Source organism: Sylvia atricapilla, chromosome 3 (assembly GCF_009819655.1).
Source record: "Sylvia atricapilla isolate bSylAtr1 chromosome 3, bSylAtr1.pri, whole genome shotgun sequence".
Taxonomy (NCBI): domain Eukaryota; kingdom Metazoa; phylum Chordata; class Aves; order Passeriformes; family Sylviidae; genus Sylvia; species Sylvia atricapilla.
In genome coordinates, this window is record NC_089142.1 from 4893441 (window position 1) to 4915602 (window position 22162).

The 22162-nt window shown below is 39.4% G+C and overlaps 1 protein-coding gene across 3 annotated transcripts in view; it reads right to left on the minus strand.

Moving 5' to 3' along the window:
- Positions 1 to 789: 789 nt before the first annotated feature.
- The window catches only part of SUPT3H (SPT3 homolog, SAGA and STAGA complex component), a 255503-nt gene continuing 234130 nt past the window's right edge, over positions 790 to 22162 (minus strand). For 2 of the 3 annotated variants that reach the window (XM_066314686.1, XM_066314685.1), the window contains exon 12: positions 790 to 2552. In XM_066314686.1, coding sequence (XP_066170783.1) covers positions 2511 to 2552 — 42 coding nt within the window. In that variant the 3' untranslated portion in view covers positions 790 to 2510. The remainder of the gene's footprint in view (positions 2553 to 22162) is intronic. The other variant, XM_066314688.1, reaches the window with a different exon arrangement.

Below are 22162 nucleotides of genomic sequence, written 5' to 3' on the forward strand. Positions count from 1 at the left end.
CTGATTCAGTAGTTATAAGTCCTGACTAAGAATAGAAATGATCTGCAAGTTGAAACTACAGAAGTGTAAAGCTATGCATAAACAGCCATTAACTGAATCCAGGATGAATTTTATATATAATAAAAATGTGTAGTACCAAACTAAACATCTCAGTTTCTGCACCATGGGAAGCGGTGCTAAGAAACACTCCAAGTGCAGCACAAGTATTACTGGTTGCATTTTTGCATTTTTGTTTTAAACAGAGTTAAAGAAAAGTCTGAGGATGAGAAAAAAAGTGATTACTTCCCAAAATAAGAATAAACTGGGTTAGACCAAGATAGGGAGACATAACATACCTTGTTTGACTCTAAATTCAGCTCCCTGACTTGTGCAGAGAAGTGAAAGGTTATTATATGGGTTTACTGGGCAAACCCAGATTTTATAAATAATTGCCTGTCAGGCTGTTCAAGATAGACAAACACACAGCAGACCAACAAAAACATGATCTGTCATATTTCTCAGAGAAATGTATGTTGAGACTTCATTCTCTGGGACTTTAAGGAGACTAGTAAAAAATAAGTGCCAGTATTTTTCCTGCTTATGCATATTTTAAAATGTAAAATCTGGGAGAGAGACAGCAACAGAAGGAATTTTGATTCCAGTACTCAGTGCCTGAAATGGTTTCTTCTGTCTGTATCCCTGCAGATCGAAACCAAATACAATAAATGCTGGTGTCCTTTTAAAAAAGTCTGGATGTTTACAGCAAGCATATAATTTTCCATGATTAAGGATGCCAACAAAAATAAAGAGTGATGATAAAAAGGAAAGTTTAATCATATATTTCAAGAAACACAAATGGAACATCAGAAAACTTCCCCCTTCCCTCGTTTAATACATTGTACACATTACTTTTAGTCCTTGACACACAGAAATTTTTCAGAAAACAGAAGAGTAAGCAGATAAAAGAGAAAAGCAATTTATGAACGGCAGTGATATTGGACACAGGACATTCACTTTTACAATATTTTGCTTGCAAAGAGACATTTTTCCATTTATTTAAAAAATACACATATATTTAAAGTTTCTGCAAGTAGATCCAGAAGACCAGGACAACAAAACCACCTACAAATGACCACAAGAGCACAGAGCAGGAGTGAAAATTAAGACCTCACATACTAAGCACAAAGGAAGATGATGGCTGCACTACATAAAGCACTTTGTTTGATCCCTTGAGTGTTCTGTATTAACTTGAGCCTTAAGCTGGATTCCAAGCCTGAGCTCAGGGCAGCTGAAGAAGACCCCTGACCTGTGGGTACCACAGGGACAGCAGCAGGATGTTCCAGCAGATCCTGGTGAAGGGTGAAGCAGGAGCCCTTTTCTCTGCTCAGGCATCGTCGTGGTTAGCTCTATATTTGTACAGTTTTTACGGGAAGAAATGAATGTGTTTGTGAGGCCAGCAAAGGCTGGAGGAGCAAAGAGATGGGAACAAGGATACAAGCAGGGACTGAGATTTAAAAAAAAAAATAATTCTGAAAACAAACAACGTTAGCTAAAATATATATATATAAAGAAAAAAGGCAAAAAGAGCTGGTTTCTTCGTTAACCAAATCCAACAGTAATGCTGCCTTTGTCAACAACAGGGACAACATCTGCTTCCTGCAGTAAACGCTGAGCAAGTACACAACGTTAAGCCCTTGCCTAGAACCACGGAGACAGACACAGTTATTGAAACACTTCAGAATGTATTTTTCCAAATAGGGGTCCAATCCAGTGCCAAGTCACTGCAAAGACTTTCTTTGATTTTGGACAATGATGGCTCAAACCTTAGGAGATGCCAATATTGAAAATTTGGGTGTGAGCACTTAGCCCATCTTTGGGTCTGCAAAAAGCCAAGTCTCTAACTAGGCAAGTTTAGTTTACTGAACTTTTTCTGAATGTCTTTGTGTCCAAACTTGGTATGGCTGTAATCAAAATCCCCTCATTGGATTAAATGGGGTTATACTCTGTGAACACTTACATTAATTGAGAGAAAACAGTGGAAATTAGTGGAAAATAGAGAGAAATCCTTTTTCTTTTTGTAAAAAAATTGCAAAGAAAACTACATAACCTTTATACAACCTAATAAACCAACACAACCCTGTCCATCTCTGGCCTCTTCCTGCCCCATCCCACTTTATGAAAAAACAGCTCTTGGAGAACATACAGACTTCTAGACACTTAAATAAAAATGACATGGCAGTCAGAAAGTCCCCTGCAAACTCCAGCATTGTCTGAGCTGCATTCTTGTCCACCTACACCCTATCCCAAACATCCTGCCATTAATTAGCTAAATGTTCCAGCTAGTAAACAAGAATAACGATTGAGGGGGCTGGAGAAAGAGACAGAGACAGCCAGCAGATAGTCACAACAAACCAGCCCACTCACTGGTACATGGAGACATTGGAGCTTGTATTTTTTTTCCTTCCATGGAGGGGAAAAGAAAATCACCTTAATATAATACTGTCTTTCCTGTTGCTGCAGCCACATCCACATCAGCAGGCAAGAAAAGTCATCCCGTTCCTGCGGTAGGCACTCTGTCAGGGAAAGAGAAAATCTGTAGTGAATTATCACATCAGCTTAAACAAGGGAAGGAGGCAGAAAGAAAGGCAAGGCTTTCTTCCTGTTTTGTAGGCTATTCTGGCTGCAATCTAATAGTGTGCTTAATCTGAACATTTCTGGTGGGGAAGCTGTAAGCAACCACTTTGTCTATTAAAAAAATCAGTGTGGTTAACAAGTGGTTAGTGACTCTATTTCAGGAGAGCAAGAGATAGGCAAAAATGTAACATCCTCCTTTGTTAATTGCCTGCAAAATAGATGAGGCCAAAAAGACACCATTATGCTGAATCTGTTTATAAGCACATCTTCTCTACTCACCATGTTTAAGAATCATTTCTAGACTGCCTGAATACTCCATAAATTATTGAATAATTGCAGTTTTCCAAACTTAATTTATAGCCTGAGTCTAAAGTTATATAAACAGACACTGGTATAATCCCCACCACTCCAAACCCAAATTAATCTTAAAGACTCTGGTCAGTAGGAAATAATTTGATATCCCATATATTGTAACCTGGGATGATGTGTTTCCAACAGTAAAGAAGCACAGGAGTTAAGTAGCACTTGAGAAAATAATTTTAAAAGATCCTGTGACACTGTCTCCCTAAAATACCTTTCATGCATTTTTAACAGCTCTTTCTGAATCAATATAGGAAACTATACCTTTTAATGTCACTGGAAATCCTGTAATGTAAGGAGATATACTTAGTTTAAAAAATACTCTTTTTTTCTATTAACAATACCTTTAAAAAAGCAAAGGAGTTTAAATAGTTTTGCTTTATTTGGTTCACCTTCAGCAGCCATCCTGTTTTAAAAATGAAAATGTAGTCAACTATTTCATTACAGTCAGTGCTTGGTCAGATTTATTTTGTACCTCTTCAGCTGAAGCACTTAGGAAGTGCCATATATAACTACCATTTTTTAGTGGCTCTACCAATTTCCTAATTAATTTCAGCCAGATCAATTTCTCCTCTCTTAAACTAGAATTAGAGTAACATTAGGAGTAAAGGATAACCTCAAACAACTTTGGATATAAATAGCATTTATACTGCACTGTAAAGAAATCATTTCAAAACCAGCAAGGATGTATTCAGAGAGACATTTTACAGACAGTGAATATGCAAAAGGAAATATGTACAAGATGTTCATTATAGCATCCTTTACATTAACATCACACTTCAGTCTGGAGATCTAGCACCATATGGCATTAAAGTCGAAGAGCAGAACATCAGCTCTGGGATATACAGCCAAGACATGACAGTATCACCACAAACAAAACACTGAATAAATCCAAAGACTCTATATCCAAATATGAAATGCCCAAAACAGACTAGCCAATAATTTTGAAAGGATCCAATATATTCCCACAACCACAGGCAGAAAGTCCAAGGCAGTTTGGATGCTCAGCTTGCCCAAACCATTATGGCTGGCATTTAGAAGTCGATGCAAAAGTAATGTTTTTAGCTGCTTGACCCCAATAGTTTCACAGTGCTTTTTAACCCAAGTGACGACCTTTAACACAGAAACAAAATATTCAGGACTGCTGTGCTGTTTGCTTGGAGACAAATGATCCCAAGTACAAAGCTGGATCTACATGAAAGATGAAAGGTTGAATTTTGCGAAAGGAATTTTGGTTATGGAGCAAAGTTGGGCTTGGCTGGGCTCACCTGGGAAATAATGAAGTTTAACATTTTCCAACATGGGCAGTGTTGTACAGTCAGTTATATCCCTGCAAAGGTCATTTCAGAAGCCAGTTTCATGGCAGGCAGGATAACACCTTTGGAGAGTTGAGCACACCCACTGGTCTATATTTAGTGATATATTATAACAAGTGTAGCTATAGTTAGGATTGAAAACTATTTCCTACTTCACTCCCCCTTTCACATACTTTAAACTTTCTGAAACATTTGCCCTTGGGCTGAAACTTCCTCTGCTTTAATCTCTGCCTCAAGTTCACTTTCTTTGGATAGGACCAACAAAATTCCTGAAGCCATTATGAAGTTCAGCAATAATGAAAACAACACATTTTTTCCTTCCCAAGCCAGACAAAGTGATTCTGATATATGTATATTTCGTTATGGAATTTAGCCATAAATTGAACCATTTTACCCAGAAACCATCTGTACCTTCAACCTCAGTATAAAGGTAACTGTTTTGAAAATCAGTATTTCAGAGGAGGGAGTTTGATTCATCCCATTCCATAACAAGATAACACTTCGTTCTCATTTTGATACATTACTAGATAATAAAGGTTAACCTCTGAAACGCTTTTATGCAGAGCAAAAGTATTTTACAGACATCCCATCTTTCTGAGTTATACCAGATATCTTTAAGATCTGTATAGCTGAATTTGTGATACTGAAAGACAGATCTTTACATGCCAAGAATCATGAAGAGAAACAGCAAGATGTTTTTCATAAAACTCACATGTGTATGTGCCCTTGCAAGAGTTTAGATGTATGTGGCAGACATTTAATGTGGTTGGAGATAATTTAGAGGGTTTGGATGACACTTCTGGGTGCTTTATGCCACTTTGGCAGCATCCACATTTTATTTTTTTTTTAAATATGATTATTTGGCTCTGAATTACAGATAGAGAATGATGCAGACTCTTGATGTGGGATTAAAATAGCTGTATCCAGTTTGCTGGATATGTCCTGCTGTCAAGAGATAACATAAGCCCATGGTTCCTCCTGGAGCCCTTTTTGGAAAAGTGTGTACTGCATCCAAATTTTCTGTGTGTTCTCTCTTAAAATTTACTAACCAGGCTGTGCTTTGACTTTTCCTGCTGTGGGCTGAGTCTCTGCTATGGTTGAAGTTCTGTCAACCTCTACTCAATACGTGCAGGGGTGATCAAGGGACCACCTTTCAGACATGGGGAGGAATCACCTAACCTGGCACAAATTAGACAGTTTGCCTTCCCAGAATGGCTTCCATCCCCATTTATCCTTATTTGGCTAAATCTGGCTCTCACAGAAACTCTTCCTGCTCCTTGATACCACATGAGGAGATTTTTCTTCCTTTTCTCTGACCTCCTTGAAGATAGAAGGACAGATGGCTGCCAACCAGAGCCAGAGGCTTCACAGGCTGTGACAATATGAAAGCAGAAACATAACCTTCAACTTGCCCAGGCCACTCTTATCACCTGCTCCCAGTCAGGGGAGAATTGTGAAGATTTTGCTTTTTAGTCCTTGCTTCCCAGTGCTACCCTGACCTAGTGAGTCCATCCCTGCCCATGGCAGAGTGGGGTTGGAACCAGATCTTTAACACCTCTTCTAACCCCAACCATTCCACAATTCCACCCCATCAAGGCATCTTATGAAGAACCTTCTCAGGCATTCCAAGGAATGCTCCCTTGGAAGTGTCACTCCTTCAAGCTGTCAAAGCACACTGAGGATTCTGACAACACTAGCGTTATTTTAATCAATGAAGGCAGGCTTTTTTCCAACAATCTGAAAGGAGCCACAATGAAACAGAAGAGATTGGCTATGTTCACTGCTGTCAGTTGCCTAAAAGCAACATCTTGCTTTGCGCTTGGTTTGGTAAAAGAAGGAAAAACTAATAGCTTAAAAAGCCAGCATGGCACAAGGGAACTTGGCCAAGCAAATCCTCAAATTCTATGAAAAATCATCCATTTCCTACTCCCTTTGTTTCTGGTCCCATTTCTCTCCTGTAGCCTAAGGCAGTGTCATTATGAAAGACCAAAAAGAACCACTCCAAGAAAAGGGCAGCAAAATTCCTGTCCTCTCAGTAAGTCCCATGAAATGGGACAGCTTACTGAACAGTTCATAGAACAATTTAAGGAGCAGACAATTGCATTTATTAGCAATTTAGGACTAGCAAAAATGCCTCAAACTGAAAGAGAGTAGGTTTTGATTGAATATTAGGAAGACATTATTCCTGTGAGGATGGTGAGAGCCTGGCACAGGTTTTCCAGAGAAACTGTGGTTGCTCCATCCCTGGAAGTGTCCAAGGCTAGGTTGGATGGGGTTTGGAGCAACCTGGGACAGTGGAAGGTGTTCCTGTTCACAGAAGGGGATGGGAACTGGATGATCTTTGAGGTCCTTTCCAATCCACACCAGTCTGTGATTTACAGAAACAAGTCCCAGCTAAACATGAAGATTTGTGAGCACTCCTCAATGAGAGAACAGAGTAGATTAGAACACCAAGACTTCTGAACAGGCACCTCAGCTACAAATGGTTTCCAGTTAACAATTTACACTAGTGCATAATTTCACAGTTGTAGCATGATGAGAAAGAATAATTTTGGCAGGAGAAAGAAACAGCTGTGATTTTTGAGTGGGCTGAGGCTAAATTTTTATTTGGGATAAAATTTGGAAAGTCTGGGGTAAAACATCTCCAGGGGCACCCGAGACACCAAAGTTTATTGGGCCAAATCCTACATTGGTTTAAGTCTGCAGTTCTCCTTGCAATAAAGTTAAGCACAGTGTCACACTGCAGGCCTGTTGTATCACTTAGAGATGTTAAATCCTGAATTATAAGCCCTGTATAAGTGAGTTACAGAACAGCATTTATAAAACTTGAAGTCTCCCTTTCTTGGTGTCCTCTTGCATGTGTGTGGGCAAGTGGTTTAATTACAGTTCATAAAGTGGAATGGCAGACAGAGACATCCAAATCAAAGGACAAGCCCTGGCTGAACTTCATTAATAAACATAAATGCAAATAGGCACATCTTGTTTGTGACATGCCATGGTCCTTTTCGCCTTGGGTAATTTTACTCTCTTCTCTGACATTTACATAAATGTAAACCAAACCATATGACTTAAGCAGGTTTGTGATAGGGGACTCATATGCAAAACTTCTTTCCATTAAATAATCCTCTTCATGCAGCCTTACAATGTTACTGTGAAAATCAGAGAGGGCTGGATCTCAGACAGTGAGAGCCTTTATTTAAGAACAGTGGAGGGAGCCCTGCCCTTTAAATAAGAGACATTCTTGGATCAGACACTGGCTGGCAGGATGGAAAAAAGGATGTAGCATTAACTTTCATTCCATTCCAAATAACCTGGAACCCATAAACCACCAGGATTCTCTAATTTTGAATCTGCTCCTTTTCTCCCTGTCTCTTCTCTCTATTTTATTTGGGAAATGTTAACTTTGAAATTTCATTAGATTGCCATAATATCAAACAAGTCACCCTGGACAGATTCATAACTCTTTGTACATAAAACCATCTAGATTAAAACCCTGTGATTAAAAGGTTACTCCTCTAATTTTTCCCAGCCTGAACAGACAAACCACATGCCAAGAAGTGTCAGCTTATTTAGAGATTAAAATAATAATTAGTTTAAGAGGCAAAATAGGAGCAACATTGTTTGAAAAAAGAAAATTCATGTGTTGTTTAGAATTAGTTGCTTCTGTTTAAGTTAAAATAAATTTGTGTGGATATAAACTCTCTTTATTAAAAGTGCATCCATGTTACAATAGAAATATAATGGATAATTCTCCCTCCAATTTAAAACAATAGCACTGAAGGTCTAATTCCACAAACCCATCTTTAATCAGTAGCCAAAGCACAGATGTCTGATATTACTCAAAGGATGAGGGAGCACTTTATGTACGTAATGTCTTGTACATGGTCAGTAATGAATAACACACCCCAAATATGTATCTATGGACACCCAGGTTTAGCACATTACAGACTTACTTGTATGATGCTCTGACTGATCTGCCCTGCTGTAGCCATGAAATCTCATGGATTTCATTTATGATGAGGCCAGACCAATGTGCTGACAGCTACAGCATCCATTGATCCATACCCTCTCCATTCCTTCTGCAAACACAACCACACTGGTGCTTATATTAGATCCCAAGAAACCTCAATTAGGTGTAAGAAACACCGACAGCTGCATTCCTCAGGTCTGTTCCCTGAGTCCTCAGCCTGGTGAGACACCAAGGACAGCAGCACTGTCCATGCCAAGAGTGCCTGCCTTCAGGAAGGGGCTGGAGATCACAAAAACACTTCAGGTAGGTGCCCACAAACATCCTGCAGTGATAAAAGCACTACTCTGATGAACCATCCATCAACAAAATGCTTCGCAGCAAAGCCAGCTCTGGGCTTAGGCTGACCTTTTATCTGCCAGTGGCTCAAACTTTTAAAATAATTTTGTAAAACTGGGCTGCTGTACAGGAATAGGACATATCCAGGATATATCATCCAAGTCTGTTAAAGAACACAGTCTAGATCTCAACTATCCATCTCTTTTATTGTTGTTTTCTGCTACTGGGATAAATGACATTCCCAAGGCTGATGGAAATGTAGGATCACTGGAAAACAAGGACCAAATGAATTTCTCAGACACACTGAACAGTACCACCAGTGGATGGAGAACAAAATGTAGGGCTTGTACTGCTGTCCGCCAGTATACTTGGTCAAAATTGCAATGCTGCAGTTGAATAGAAAATGCTGCTCTCAGGGCTGGGCTGGTATTGTAAAAAAGAAAAACAAGGCAAAAGGATCACAGCTTCTGTTGCAGCAAGAACTGGGGTGTGGGAGTGGGGTACCAATGTCTGCCAAGAGAAAAAAAAGAACAAAATTGGTGGGGAGAGAGGGATCATTTTAAGTCTCTCAGAGGGTACTGTAAACAGTGGAGAAAGCAGGAAAAAAACGGAACTATAAAACAATACTTGGCAGCCAGCTTTGCAAAACAAATGTATTTTCACAAAGTCTTTCCCATCATTGCCACCAGCTTTAATGGGCTTTATTTGTCTGAGAGCAAGAAACCCTTTTTAATTGTCAGAGGAAAGGCCGTGCTGCTTTGCACACTGATAGAAATTCCTGTTCTGAGCCACACGCTGCTGCTCTCCATTCATAGTCAGGGAGAGGAATCCCTTCCCCCAGGCTGCAAAGGGGATCCATCACCACTCTTCCCTGGACAGCATCAGCTGCTTGTCCTGGGGAGAAAGTTGTAATCCTCCAAGTTCCTCTTGCTGTATGTCTAATGGCCCATAGCTGCCTGCCCAGGACACACTGTTGGCAAGGCACACAGCAGGTCTCCACGAGGCACCAGACCTTGATGGATATGACCTGCTGGAACCCAGCATAATTGGGAAAGCTTAATCCCCTCATCAACTGGAAATTTAGTGGTTCCTGAGTGCTCCTGATCTCCTCATGAGCAGTGCAATTAGTTCACTTATATTTTTACTGCCTCACGTCCAACTGGTCGAAACACCTGGAGTTGCTCAAGGGTCAAACTCTCCTCTCCTGATGTGCTTCAACTTGCTGCTTTAGCTGCATGGCAACAATAATGTACTCAGGGAACTTTATTATGTCTGAGAATTAAATTAGAACTGGAAGTCTTGAGACTTTAGGTATGATTGGACACTGAAACCTCTGGTTTATGACTCACGGCACTGCACAGTCACAGCACTCCCATGTGAAAATATACCACTAACAATAAAAACTTGTTCAGCCTGAGAGCAATTCAGCACCAAACAACCTGGATGGCTCCCAGTCTCCAGGGGTGACTTTATTTGACCTTTTAAGGTTTTTCTCTACTGAGCCCTAGAAGCTCAGGGCTTTTTCTAGGAAGTGACAGAAGCGGTTAAATCCCCCCTCTGTGTCACCACTGCTCATGACCTCAGCATAGGAGCTAAAGAGCAAATTTATTTGGAAACAATACGGTGTGGTACAGTCGTCTGAGTACAAGGGCAGGAGCCAGGGCTGGGCTCTGCTCCCAGCTCTGACACTTACTTGCTGTGTGGCCTCAGACAAACCACTTAGTGCCTCTGTGCTTCCATTTCCCCTGCCTTTGAAACAGAAATACCATCACTCACCAAAAAAACTTTTTCTGAGGATTGCTTGATTACAGAGCTAATACATGACATTTTGAATACATTGTATACTATGCCATAATTATTATTTTCATTGCATTTTATCTTTCATTGTAATGGCTAAAATACCAGATATATAGAAAGGATACTGAAATTGGCAGTTATTGCATAGGAGGAGAGGGTATTACTTTGAAATTAAATTATTTGGGCAAACCAACAGAGTTCACCTACTTTTTTCTCTTAAAACTGTTGAAATTGTAATGACAAGCAGCATCTAAAGACATTTTGCAACATGCTTCTCCCCCAGCTCCTGAAAGCATCCTGCAAACGCTCTCTGCAGAGGCCCCAGCACCTCTGCTCCCTCTTTGATTCAACAGAGCATTTCAGCGGGGAAACGAGAGCCCAACCAACAGCTCGGGTCTGTAAAGAGAGGAATTTTCTCAGGCTCCGAGGCCCTTTGCTGGTGGCAGCACTGGGGTGTGGCCACTTCTCGCCCTGCTCAGCCCTGACTGATGTGCTCTGTCTGCAGAGGGGCGCCGGCACTCCGGAGCCGTGGGAGGTAAGAGGAATTAAGGTAATGCATCAGTGGTTGCCAGTGAAAGAGATGGGAAGAGAGGGGGGGAAAAAAAGAGAGAAAAAAAAAAAAAAAAAAAAAAGAGGCAGAAGAAATATACTATTTCAATCAAAGTCTGAAATTTGTAGAAGTGGTTTTGGTCTCAATATAGAAAAAATATTTATCCAAGAAACTCCTACTCGGGTGCGAACATCCTACTTCTAGTGGGATTTTGTTTGGCAAAGTGCTGTGAAAGACTGGAAGCTAATACAGAACATGTCTATAAACAAATATATTTATTTAGCACAGATTGACACATTCACTAGAGTATTTCAGTGATTACACGTGTAAAACTATTTCCTATAGTGGTTTCCTTTTGTGATTCTGCTAATTTATTCAATCCACCCCATTTTCATGCATTGAATGTTATGAGCCATTTCAGCCACCCAGACTGAAATGCATTTGGAGACTACATGCCTGTTTTTTCATTTCATCATCTACACATAATTATTTGGTGATATTAGGAATTTGAGCTCAAATGGAAGCCAACCAACATTTTAATAGCTTAAAAATCACACAAAATGAAGTCTGCCCTGAGGTTAATGAATAAGAGCCAAATCTTGAGGCTCTTGCTCAATTTTTACTCACTCCTTATTCAGGCAAAAGTTGAACCAATTGTAGTTGGACTGATTAAAACCAGAAGAAAATATATTTGGACCTTTCTCGCAGGTAAAACTGAATAAATTACCCAGGATTAGGCTGCAGAATGGCATCCAATCGATCTTTCACATGTATTTCTGCAACACACTGGAGAAAAAAAATCCAAGTGCTGAGGTGGTTTAACCAGTTAAATCAATATTTTAGCAGCAGAATAAATTATTATACGCTATGAGGTTTTATGACATTTATATTAGAAATAACCCTGAATCAAAATAGATTTCCTGGTCCCTCCTGGACTTCTGAAAAGCAGGATCAAATCCAAACTTAAAAATTAGTTCACTAAGTATGAAAGCCAAATGCCCCTATCTTTCAAAACAAAGCTCCATCCTTTATTTGAACATAATCCGGGCATGTATTGATACAGATATTTGACTTTTGACAACGGCAAGCATTTCTCATTTAGGAAATTAAAGGTTATTTTTTAATTACATGCAGGATGTCGTACTCCTTATGCAAAGAATGTAACATGCCTGTAAAAAATACAAAGCAGAGCAGTTAATTGGTTTGAACAGTTAACACTTCCCCAGTAATTGGTGATAATTACAGAAGGATGCTTCTCCATTAAGGTACAGCCCATTTAAGTATCAGGCCAGTTTCAGCAAAGTAATGACACATTTATCCCATTCAAGCCAGACTTAAGGAGGAGGATTTGGAAAAAAAGGAGTATGAATGACTGATTTCTTCCATGTAGGCAAAGCAAATAGCAGAAGAAAAAAACAGATAACAAGAATGAAGTGGTCAATATGTAGATGTGGCACTTGGGGACAGGTTTTAGTGCTAGGCTTGGCAGTGCTGAGTTAATGGTTGGATTCAATGACCTTAGAGAGCTTTTCCAACCTAAATGATCCTGTGATTTGTGAAAAACACCAGATCTCTACTGGGTCAGGGTGACTGTAGCCCTGCTCACTACCTCCTGCAATTCGATCTCAATGCTGAAATAGGCTGGCCACATGAGGAGCTGGACTTGGGGATGGCTTTGTTTGTAAAGGCATGAGTTGGGACATGCAAAGGGAGCAGTCCCCTCCTGGCCACCACTCACATTGCAGGGCCTGGTCCTGCTCTCCCCAGCACTTCCTATCTACCCACTTCTTCCTGTGTTTAGCAGAGTCTGATGAGCACAAAGGAGGCCAGTAGAACACTGGGAGTGTGGGAACACTGCCCAAAGCCCCACAGGCTCCAGAGCTGGGCAGCCTGCACAGAGGAGAGCCCCACTGCACTTTCAGAGAGCTGCGGGCAAGTTATGAGCTGCAAGAACGTGCCAAGGAACTTGAAATCCCAAGGAAGGGAAAGCTTTTCATTACATTATACTTTTTAAATGACATTATATCCACAATCAGATGTTGGAAAAGCTAGTTCACAAGTGGACACAGACTTCAAGTCTCTCTAATGTACAGCTCAAGTTATCTTTAACCTTTCTAAATGTCTTTCTGCCCATCTGTTTCTTACCTGCCTAACATCTTGGCCAAATAGGTCATCCCAGGGACACTGGTCTTCACTGGATGGAGAATAACATGGTTCCAAAATGTCTTTCCTAGAAGTGACTAAAAAATCCTTTTTGTAGTTCCTGACTGATTGGTCATAGGTGGGAGTGGGCAAATAATATTCACTTTGTGAAGCAAATGAAATAACTCAGCAGACTCAGAATCTTCATGTTATACCCCTCCCTTACAAAGACCTAATTTCACATGTCACTTCCTATGGCACATGTTACTTAAATGAAACTCATTTTGAAATGTAAGGACAGACCAATGCCATCTACAATATCTCAGTGGTCTGACCCATCACATCAAACTCTCTTTTCTTCTTTACTGCATCTCATCTTTTTCCCTTGTATCCAGTTTAATAGCAGACACACATTTATATGCACATCTATAAAAGTGATACTTGTCTGAAGACAAACTGGGCAGGCCACGAGATTCTTCTGGCTGATTGCCATTGTTCAGTCACTATATATGGGTTTAGGAATAGAGAGATGGATTACTTGCTTGTAACCCCACCATGGGCTTTTCATGATATCACAGCCCATATTTTTTTAATAACATCGAGGAATATTTAAATCCTGTATGGAAGTTTTTTCATATGTGCTTCTTTGATGTTAGAACATTTTGATTTGTGTGCATGCTGACACCAGGACATCTCGATTACTGCATGTTCATTTATCAGAGAGTGCGGGGTCGATTCCACTTGGATGTGCAATTATTGCTTCAAATAGATAACATGGGCTAATCATACTGACAGCAACATCCTCAATTCCAGTGGCTGGAAATAAAAGAACACTGGATAATTACTGTAAATTAAGAGTTAGTTAGTTCTCATTAATTGTTATTGTTAACTAAAACAATAAAAGAGTTTATATTTTAAAAAAGTAGAAAGGTGATAGGGAAGTAACTGAGCCCCAAACCTAGAACACATTGCAGTTCCTGGATTTAAAGCTAATGGGACCCAGTGGATCCAGGCTTCAGCAAAGAGAGAGCTGTTGTCTCCATGACATTATTTATTGTAATGGTGTAACTCATTTTTCCTTTGTTTCTCCTTTTCCCCCCAGCAGAATGGCAGTTGTTAAGATGGGAATGTGAAATCCAGGTTTTTGTCTCTCCAGTAGCTCTGAATTTCCTGGCTTTTGTGGAATGAAATTAGACCCTGAAGTCACTTATGTGCATTTTGTTTTGGGTAATTGACATTAATTTTTAGGTTGCATCACTGACATCAATCAGTGCTGCTCTCAGAGGACTAGAGTTAAGGGGCCACAATAAAAGGGCATGATATTGTTTCTTTTATTTTTGGAGCACTTTGACTACTCTATACTTTTCCAGTGGATGTTACATTCTTTTTGGGTGAGACAGTTTAAAACATTACTGACTGTCTCATTTAAAAGAATACTTTGGCATTACAGTGAATGCCTGGCTCCAGAGGCTGGCTCAAGGCTGGTAAAAATTCAAGTTGATACCTTTTGTCTCTGTAACACTTTGAAGAAACTACGAAATGACAACACATTTCTTTAGAGAGAGCCTTGCTGCCCATTACAGATGTTTCCCATATGGTAAGAGGAAGGTTGGTCCCTTCCCCCTCCACTCATCAGTGTTCTCACATCGTGGCAGGAATCTACAAAGACAACAGGGCTGTAAATGACACCGCACAGAAGCCTCCAGCAGCACGTACTGCCAAGGAAGAAGCTAATTTTCACTGTCAGGGCACGAATACCCTCCACTGCAGCCCACTGATGGGGAGCATTTTGACTCTTCACCTTCCTGTTTCACCAGTGAACAGCACAGAAACCCTGGAGTAAGTGGCCAAGAGAAGCCAGAGTAGGTTCCAAATGCTAAAATTATGAGATGGAGAAAATAGATTAAATCAGTAGAGATTACGGCAGATTATCATTTTACACCAACTGGTGGGCTCAACACGTTCTCCCTCAAACCCTAATGGTTGAGAAGAAAAATTCTTTCTAACACAAGATCATGATTTTTAGGGAAAAAGAATCTGAGACACTTCAGTGGGGCTAAGACCTATTTTTTGGACACTGGGACACAGTCACACACACAGGTTTATAGGTAAGTCTTGAAAACATACAGCCACTGGGAAGAGAATTGGCCTGTTGCCCCATATTTTGCCAAAGAGTTCATCACCCTAGCTGTACTCAAGATATTTCTAAATCCCAACATTTTTCAGATGCTGGATGGAGGTATTCCAACACTCAAGTCTTGAATGCAGGCATGACTTTCTAAGAGTTTAATGTGTAATTGAGACATTTTGTCATCTCATCCACTTCTTTCCTAAATCACAGAGTTATCTTATTTCAAAAGTAAACTTCAAGATAAATAAGAATCTGAGTATACATGGAGTTTGTGATGAAAAAAAAAAAGGGAAATCCTTTTTGTCTATTTCCTTATGCTTTTGATTTTAGACCAAAGCTATGGGACCATCTGGGCTAGTCTATATTTAATTGATAATGGACCATTGCTTTTTCATGCCAACAAATCTTAGTAATATACAAACATACTAATTGCTATATTTTGCCATTGATTATTCTACATTTTTTCCTAATAATAATGATAATAACAACAATATCTATTGTTTCTACAAAATAAACACTAATGCTGAGATTTTGAAAACCAGCTACTGATCTTAGCTGGACATTTCACCAGTGGCTATGTGGTTAAAACCTCACATTGACTAAAAAATAAACCTTAAATAATATCTAGTTAAATGTTTCTTCTTTGCTTTTTCATTGTCACTTCCTTCTCAGCTCTCTAAAAGGTGCACCACTATTAACTCATTTCTTAAAAAAACTACAAGATATTCTTCAATAAACTGAATAATTTTAATTTTTTTCCTCTCATTTTATTTTCTAGTTCACCTTTTCTTGTTTTTCACAACAGCATTTTTTCTTAGTTCTTTATTCCAAACTCTACTCTGCTAAACTTTAATTAAATCTATCCTTCTATTTATCTGTCTTTGCCTTCTAGTTCAGCTTATCCATCCTTTGGTTTACAGCCCATTCTCCCATCTTTCCATAACTCATCATTTCCACTCCCTTTGAACCAGCCTATGTGTCTCTACTGTTTTTCTTTCCAACTTGATTTCTGCAGGTCCTTGTCCCTTACCAACATCATCTCCTCTGTACAGAAGCAAAGGGCTTTTGTGTCTTAAAATAATTCCATCAAAATTTTACTTCATCCTCTCCCAACCACATTAGGGGTCTACAAATATATCTACAGTTGTTGCAGATAGAGTAGAAATACAGATCTACTGCTTGTTGTAGGACACGTGAAGAGTTTTGGCAATACCAAGGAGGGCATTGTCCACACAAGAGAGAAACTCAGCGTTTGTGAATAGGAGCAGGAGAATCCAAAACACCAATTTGGAGAAGCCAGCAGCTGTCACTCGGCACAACAGAGCACTCAGAAGATTGGGGGAGCTTTCATACTTCCCACAAGCTAAAGTCCAATCTTGGATATTAAATATAAATGAAGCATGTATTTTTTCTCTCTCTCTTTTTTTTTTTTTTCTTCCCTGTAATTATTCAGGTTGCTTATGGACAAAAAATTAAGAAAGAAAGAGAAAAAAAGGACACCTTTGTGTCAGAGAGAGAAGCCTGCTGGTGTCCACTCCATTGAAGAAATTGCTCAAAACTACTTCACCTTTGTGGGAACATTCTCCTGCTGAAAGCCCGGGCTTTCTATCCCGGAAACGGTGACATGACATTTGCTGAGACTGGATGAACATTCAAGCCATCTTCACCACCAAACTTTTATTTATACTTGATAAATTGGTGTCACTTAGTGTTACTTAATTGCTCCATATTTTCTTCATTTGTCTTTAGCTGGGCATGATACAACTGAAAAGCATGACTTAGTCTCACAGAGCCCCTAGCAATTGAAAAGGTATTGCAGCAGAGGGTGTTTTGGGGTGATATTCATTCCTCCAGGGGTGCTGTTGATGGAGTGAAACATTGATCCTGACCCACTGTGAACCACTGATCTCTGTTGGGAAAGGAAATTCTTTCATCCTCAAGAAAACAACCTTTTTTTGCTGTGTTCCACGTGGTACTTCCAACAGGTGTTACAGAGAGAAAAAAGGCGGGAAACAAAATGTAACAAATAAATTAATAGATAAAAAGACAGATGAGTAAAACATCTGGGTCCTGATCTGGAAGGGAAGACAGCTGCAGACTCAGCTTTGGCTTTTGAAACAACTGGGCCAGGGAGCCAAACAGGGGGACATTTTTGACTTGTGGGCAAATTTTATCAGGCACCAGGCAGAGTCAACCAACCACTTACTCACAGGCCACTTGCCCAGTCTGAAAAGGGAACAATTTTCAGTCTTTGACAGATTGGACTTGAACAGGCACCAGAAATGAAAGCATCTATTGTCCATTATCCATCCCAGCCCAAAGACTTCCAATTTCTCATTTACCATGTAGCCTGTTCAGAAAAGGTTTGTCAAGCAACAGCCTCTCTAAACAAATTACATTGAAATTCCTTATACTGTGCCACATACTTGACTTGCTGTTCCAGAAAGAGCCACATAATAAGTTTCTAACAAGGACACTGGTTATTAAAGCACTCTCAATTTTCTAGGTCAAAGAGGTGAAAGGCAAAGTCAAAATAATTGAAACAAAATATTCTATAAATCATGGGTGTTTACTTAGAAAAGAAAAGAGAAAAAAAAAGATATGAAGAGACCTGCTCCTACACTAACCAAAACTCAGCCAGCTATTTTGAATTACCATGTTCTTGATGAAAGCAAAATTTAAGGCGCCAGAGTTGGCTTTTGGAAATACCCAAACAGAGTTTAGCAGCAACTGGATCCTTCTTTCTTTTCCCACTTCTTCCTCCAAAATGTGTAAGATAGACATGGCAAAGAAATACATTGGTAATGCATGCTGTTCCTTTTTTATCTGTTTAAATGTGAAAAGTAGATACCTTTTAAAATATATATGTTTGCTGAGGTAACCCAGAGATTTAAATTGAGATGTGCAAAAGTTATTAATGCATTTTGTGAAAAGGAAATTTTTTAGAATTGCCATCTGTATCTCCCACTTTCGAGAAACATTAACATCTGAGCTTCCTGAAAATAACCTTGCACCATCTCAGTATATTTTGAGACATTCTTTTTCACAGTGTTGCATCCTTACACTAGTACACGAGGTTGTTTTGTATTTTTTGTTTGTTTTTTTCTTTTTTGTTTGTTTGTTTGGTTGGTTGGTTGGTTGGTTTTTTTGCTGCAGTTTTTTTCTTTAGGAGACACACCTTATTTATCAACTTCTCAAAGGTGTTTGAATCCATCTTTACTGTAAAAACTAACACAGTTTATCCATTTTTCCAAGGAACATGGTTTTTTTAAGAATACAGTTAGAAACATCTCCCATTTCTTAGTTTTCTGAGTTTTTACCTGTGATAAAATGATGATTTTTCAGTGGTTGAGTAAAACTCATTGAGAATGCACATGCAATTAGGTAATAAAATCACAGAATGGTTTGGGTTGGGAAGGACCTTAAACATGATCTCATTCCAATCCCTTGAAATGGGCAGGGACACCTTCCACTAGACCAGGCTGCTTGTTGATTTAACAATAAAAACAAAAAATGAAGGGGCAGATTGAGGATCTAAAAGGAGGGCAAAGGAGATTCAATCTAGGCTTCCTTCTGATTTGGGACATGGACCAGCCCAGTACAAGTGACACAGTGAAATGAGAAGGAAGTGGGTAAGAAGAGCTGTGGATGCTTCCATCCCATCAAGACTCAGAGCAGTCACTGTTGGTGGGCTCCAGGGACCCCCAGATGTGATCCTGCCCCACCCCACACTTCCTGGCAAAAAAAAAAAAAAGAAAAAAAGAAAACAGTCAGCATTGGCTGTGGCACCCCTAGCCTTCCTTCTGGGTGAATCCAGAGGAGGAAGGGATCAGGATAAATTATAGGTCCCTGCAAAAGCTGTGTGTGTGTTTCTGCTGCCATCTGGAAGCAGTGCTAATGCCACTATTAGTGGGGGCGTTACTACAGAGGATCTGCCGCCTCTATTGGAACCAGCCATGCTGTGTGCTGGCTCATGATGCATGTTTGCTCTAATTTCCTCCCCAGCATTTCACTCCTAAAGCTGTCAATAACCCGTTAACCTTCCTGGCACTGAAACTCTAAAACCAAGTCCTATTTCAACTCTGATTTTGAATCCCAGTCGTGAGAAGCAATACCAAAGGCTAAGTTTACAATACACTGTTGGCCTAATCTAAATCATGCTATCAGTGGGAGAGATTTTTTTGTTGCTTATACACATCAGAAAGCAGGATACAACAATGTGATATCCTAAAATTAATTTCTTGATTTGATGGCAGAATAGCAAATGTTTTTTACTGGTAACTGACAGCTGCAGCTTTCAAAGGCCTGAAGTCTCCTGTAATCAGGGGAATTGCTCACACTCAATTCATACAGTTTCAAGTCAGAAAATTAGATCATCTAGTCTGACCTCCCGCATACCACAGACCACAGAATTTCATCCAGTTGCCCTTATTTTGGGCCAGTAACCAGTTTAACAAAAGCATATTTTCCAGAAATTCATTTGACCTCCACTTGGAGTCATCAAGAACGAGACAATGCAGAACTTCAGTCGGTACTTTGTTCCACTGTTAATTGCTCTGTGCCTTATTTCTAAGTCGAATTTCTCTGTTATTACTTTTCTACATAAATACAAGTTACAAGAACAGCAATTACAACTGTCTCCACAATAATGGTGACATTAATGTGAAAAGACCATGTCCAAGTGGGATGCTAAGAAGCAGTTTGGCCACATGCACAGAAATATTGAAGTACTAGCTGATCCAGATGAGCCCATTATTGGATTTACTGAGATGTCTGAATCAGGTACAAAAGGATCTATCCATGGGAATATTTTAGTTTGGATCAGGGGTGTGCTTTTGAAACAAATCTCCCATTCACCCTCACTTCCTGTACATCATTTTGTACTGTAGCATGATTTCAGAGCACACTACCTGGTCTTTTTTTGGGTAAAAGCAAATTAAAAGATGCACTCCAAACAGGCATTCAGTCAACAAGGCCAGATTGGACCTAGTGCTAGACTGAAAGTAAACCCCACTGAAATACTCATTGTGTGCATAGAGGGTGAGCACCAGCTACTTCTGCTCCTATTTGTACTGCTGGCAAAAGCACAGAATCATGGAATCACAGACTGGCTTGGGTTGGAAATGACCATAAGGTTCCAACCCCTCTCCCACAGGCAAGGATACCTTCCACTAGATCAGATCACTCAGTCACAACCCGATTCCTAACTTTTCTAAAGCAGTCACAGTCTAATTTCCCCTCAAATTTCAGGAACCTCATGCCAGCAGCAGTAGAGAATAGAAAATCAGGATTTAGCAAATAATTTCAGAAGAACAGTAGTAGGTGGAGTTGATTTAGCTGAACAATATGGGTATTAATCCATATTATTAATCATATTATTAATCCATGGTATTAATCTGAAGAACAATGGCAGTGATCAAAAGGTACTACAGTCAAGAGAATTCCTTTTAATTTTTCCAGTGGTATCCTTACTTTTATAAAATAACAAATATTGTAGACAAATTCACCTGGTTCATCCTGAAAAGATCAAGTCAAAAACGAAGGGTTTCTAGGAGAACCACCAGGAAGAGATAATGGGAGACAATACTAACATGCAAAGAGGACTACAAATCTGACCTAATAAATCACAGAATACATAATTCAGAACTGGCTATTACACAATATTTCAGAGATAGTTTGGCTAGCTGTTCTCTTTGTTACCAGTCAATGACTTTCAATATATTGTCCAAGAGAAGAACAAAGTAACATCTTCAGAACTTGCATCCATTTTCCCAGCCCAGAGACACAGGCCAATTAAGCACTTTATGCTAAAGAAGGCTTAAAATGAGACATGTAATGAGACAAGACCACTTAAAGAAGTTGTTTTTTGTGGCTGCCAGACCAGCAGTGCCATTCTCAGAAATAAATCTCAGTTTCTGTGTGGAGCAGAAACTACCAAGAAATGAGCTAAGAGTGGCAAGAAGATGGACAGATCAATAGCCTTTAAAATATAATTTTTTAAATTTTTGTTGACAAAACGTCCTGGAGAGAGTATAAAAGCCAATGCATGAGTGACCATGGCAAACCAAGATTTATTATGGAGTTCTTGAGGGAAGTGATTGGCACAGCAGAAGTAGGTCTTAGCTCACCACAGTTTTTTTCATTTTTCAAATCACAATTCCTGTAAGAATTCCTTTGCAAGACTTGAAAGGCAGAAGAGGTATCAGATCGGCCAGTATGGCCCCATTTATATCTCAATTCCTAATTATCCCATCTTTTCAGAACACTATAGTAGCATATAGCTTCTGTAAAGGGAGTTAATAGAAATGTCAGCCTGCATTTTCAGAAAAGCACAACCTCTCATTAGTTTTTTTATCAAAAAAGAATAATCTTTTATTTTCTTCTATTATTTGTAACTTTCCAAATGATTGATCTCTTTCTCATTTCTTTTATGTTTAGGATTTCTCCTTTCTGGGATGAAGAAATAGAGCATTGAAATACTCCAAAAACAATAAAAGTACTTGTCCCAGCCAGGGCCAAACAAGACAAAACACACAAAAGCTTTGCTCTCAGCCTCCCAACAAAGGTTTGTCAATCCCCAAGTCTGAAACACACTTCAGAAAAGTGCAAATAGAGTTCATGCTGATCTAATCAAGGACTTTTTTGGATATCCAGGACAGGAAATAGGTGCTAATTTAAAATGAGATTTCAGGGTTTGGACTGTCTGTGAAGGTAATTAACATCTACAACTACTTTTCAAAATATAAACTTGGCCTTTGAATACTGATACAACTGAAAGCAAAAAGGAATTCCCAACAAAATGGGGAATCTGAAAAGAATAACAAGGTGATTTTGAAATCCTTGTAAGGTTCCGAGAAGTCTTTTTGGTCTTTGACTCTTTGGCTGCTGATGCTGGATATATGCAAACAGTAATCAGTTCCAGGCCTGCAGTAGCAGTGCTCACTCAT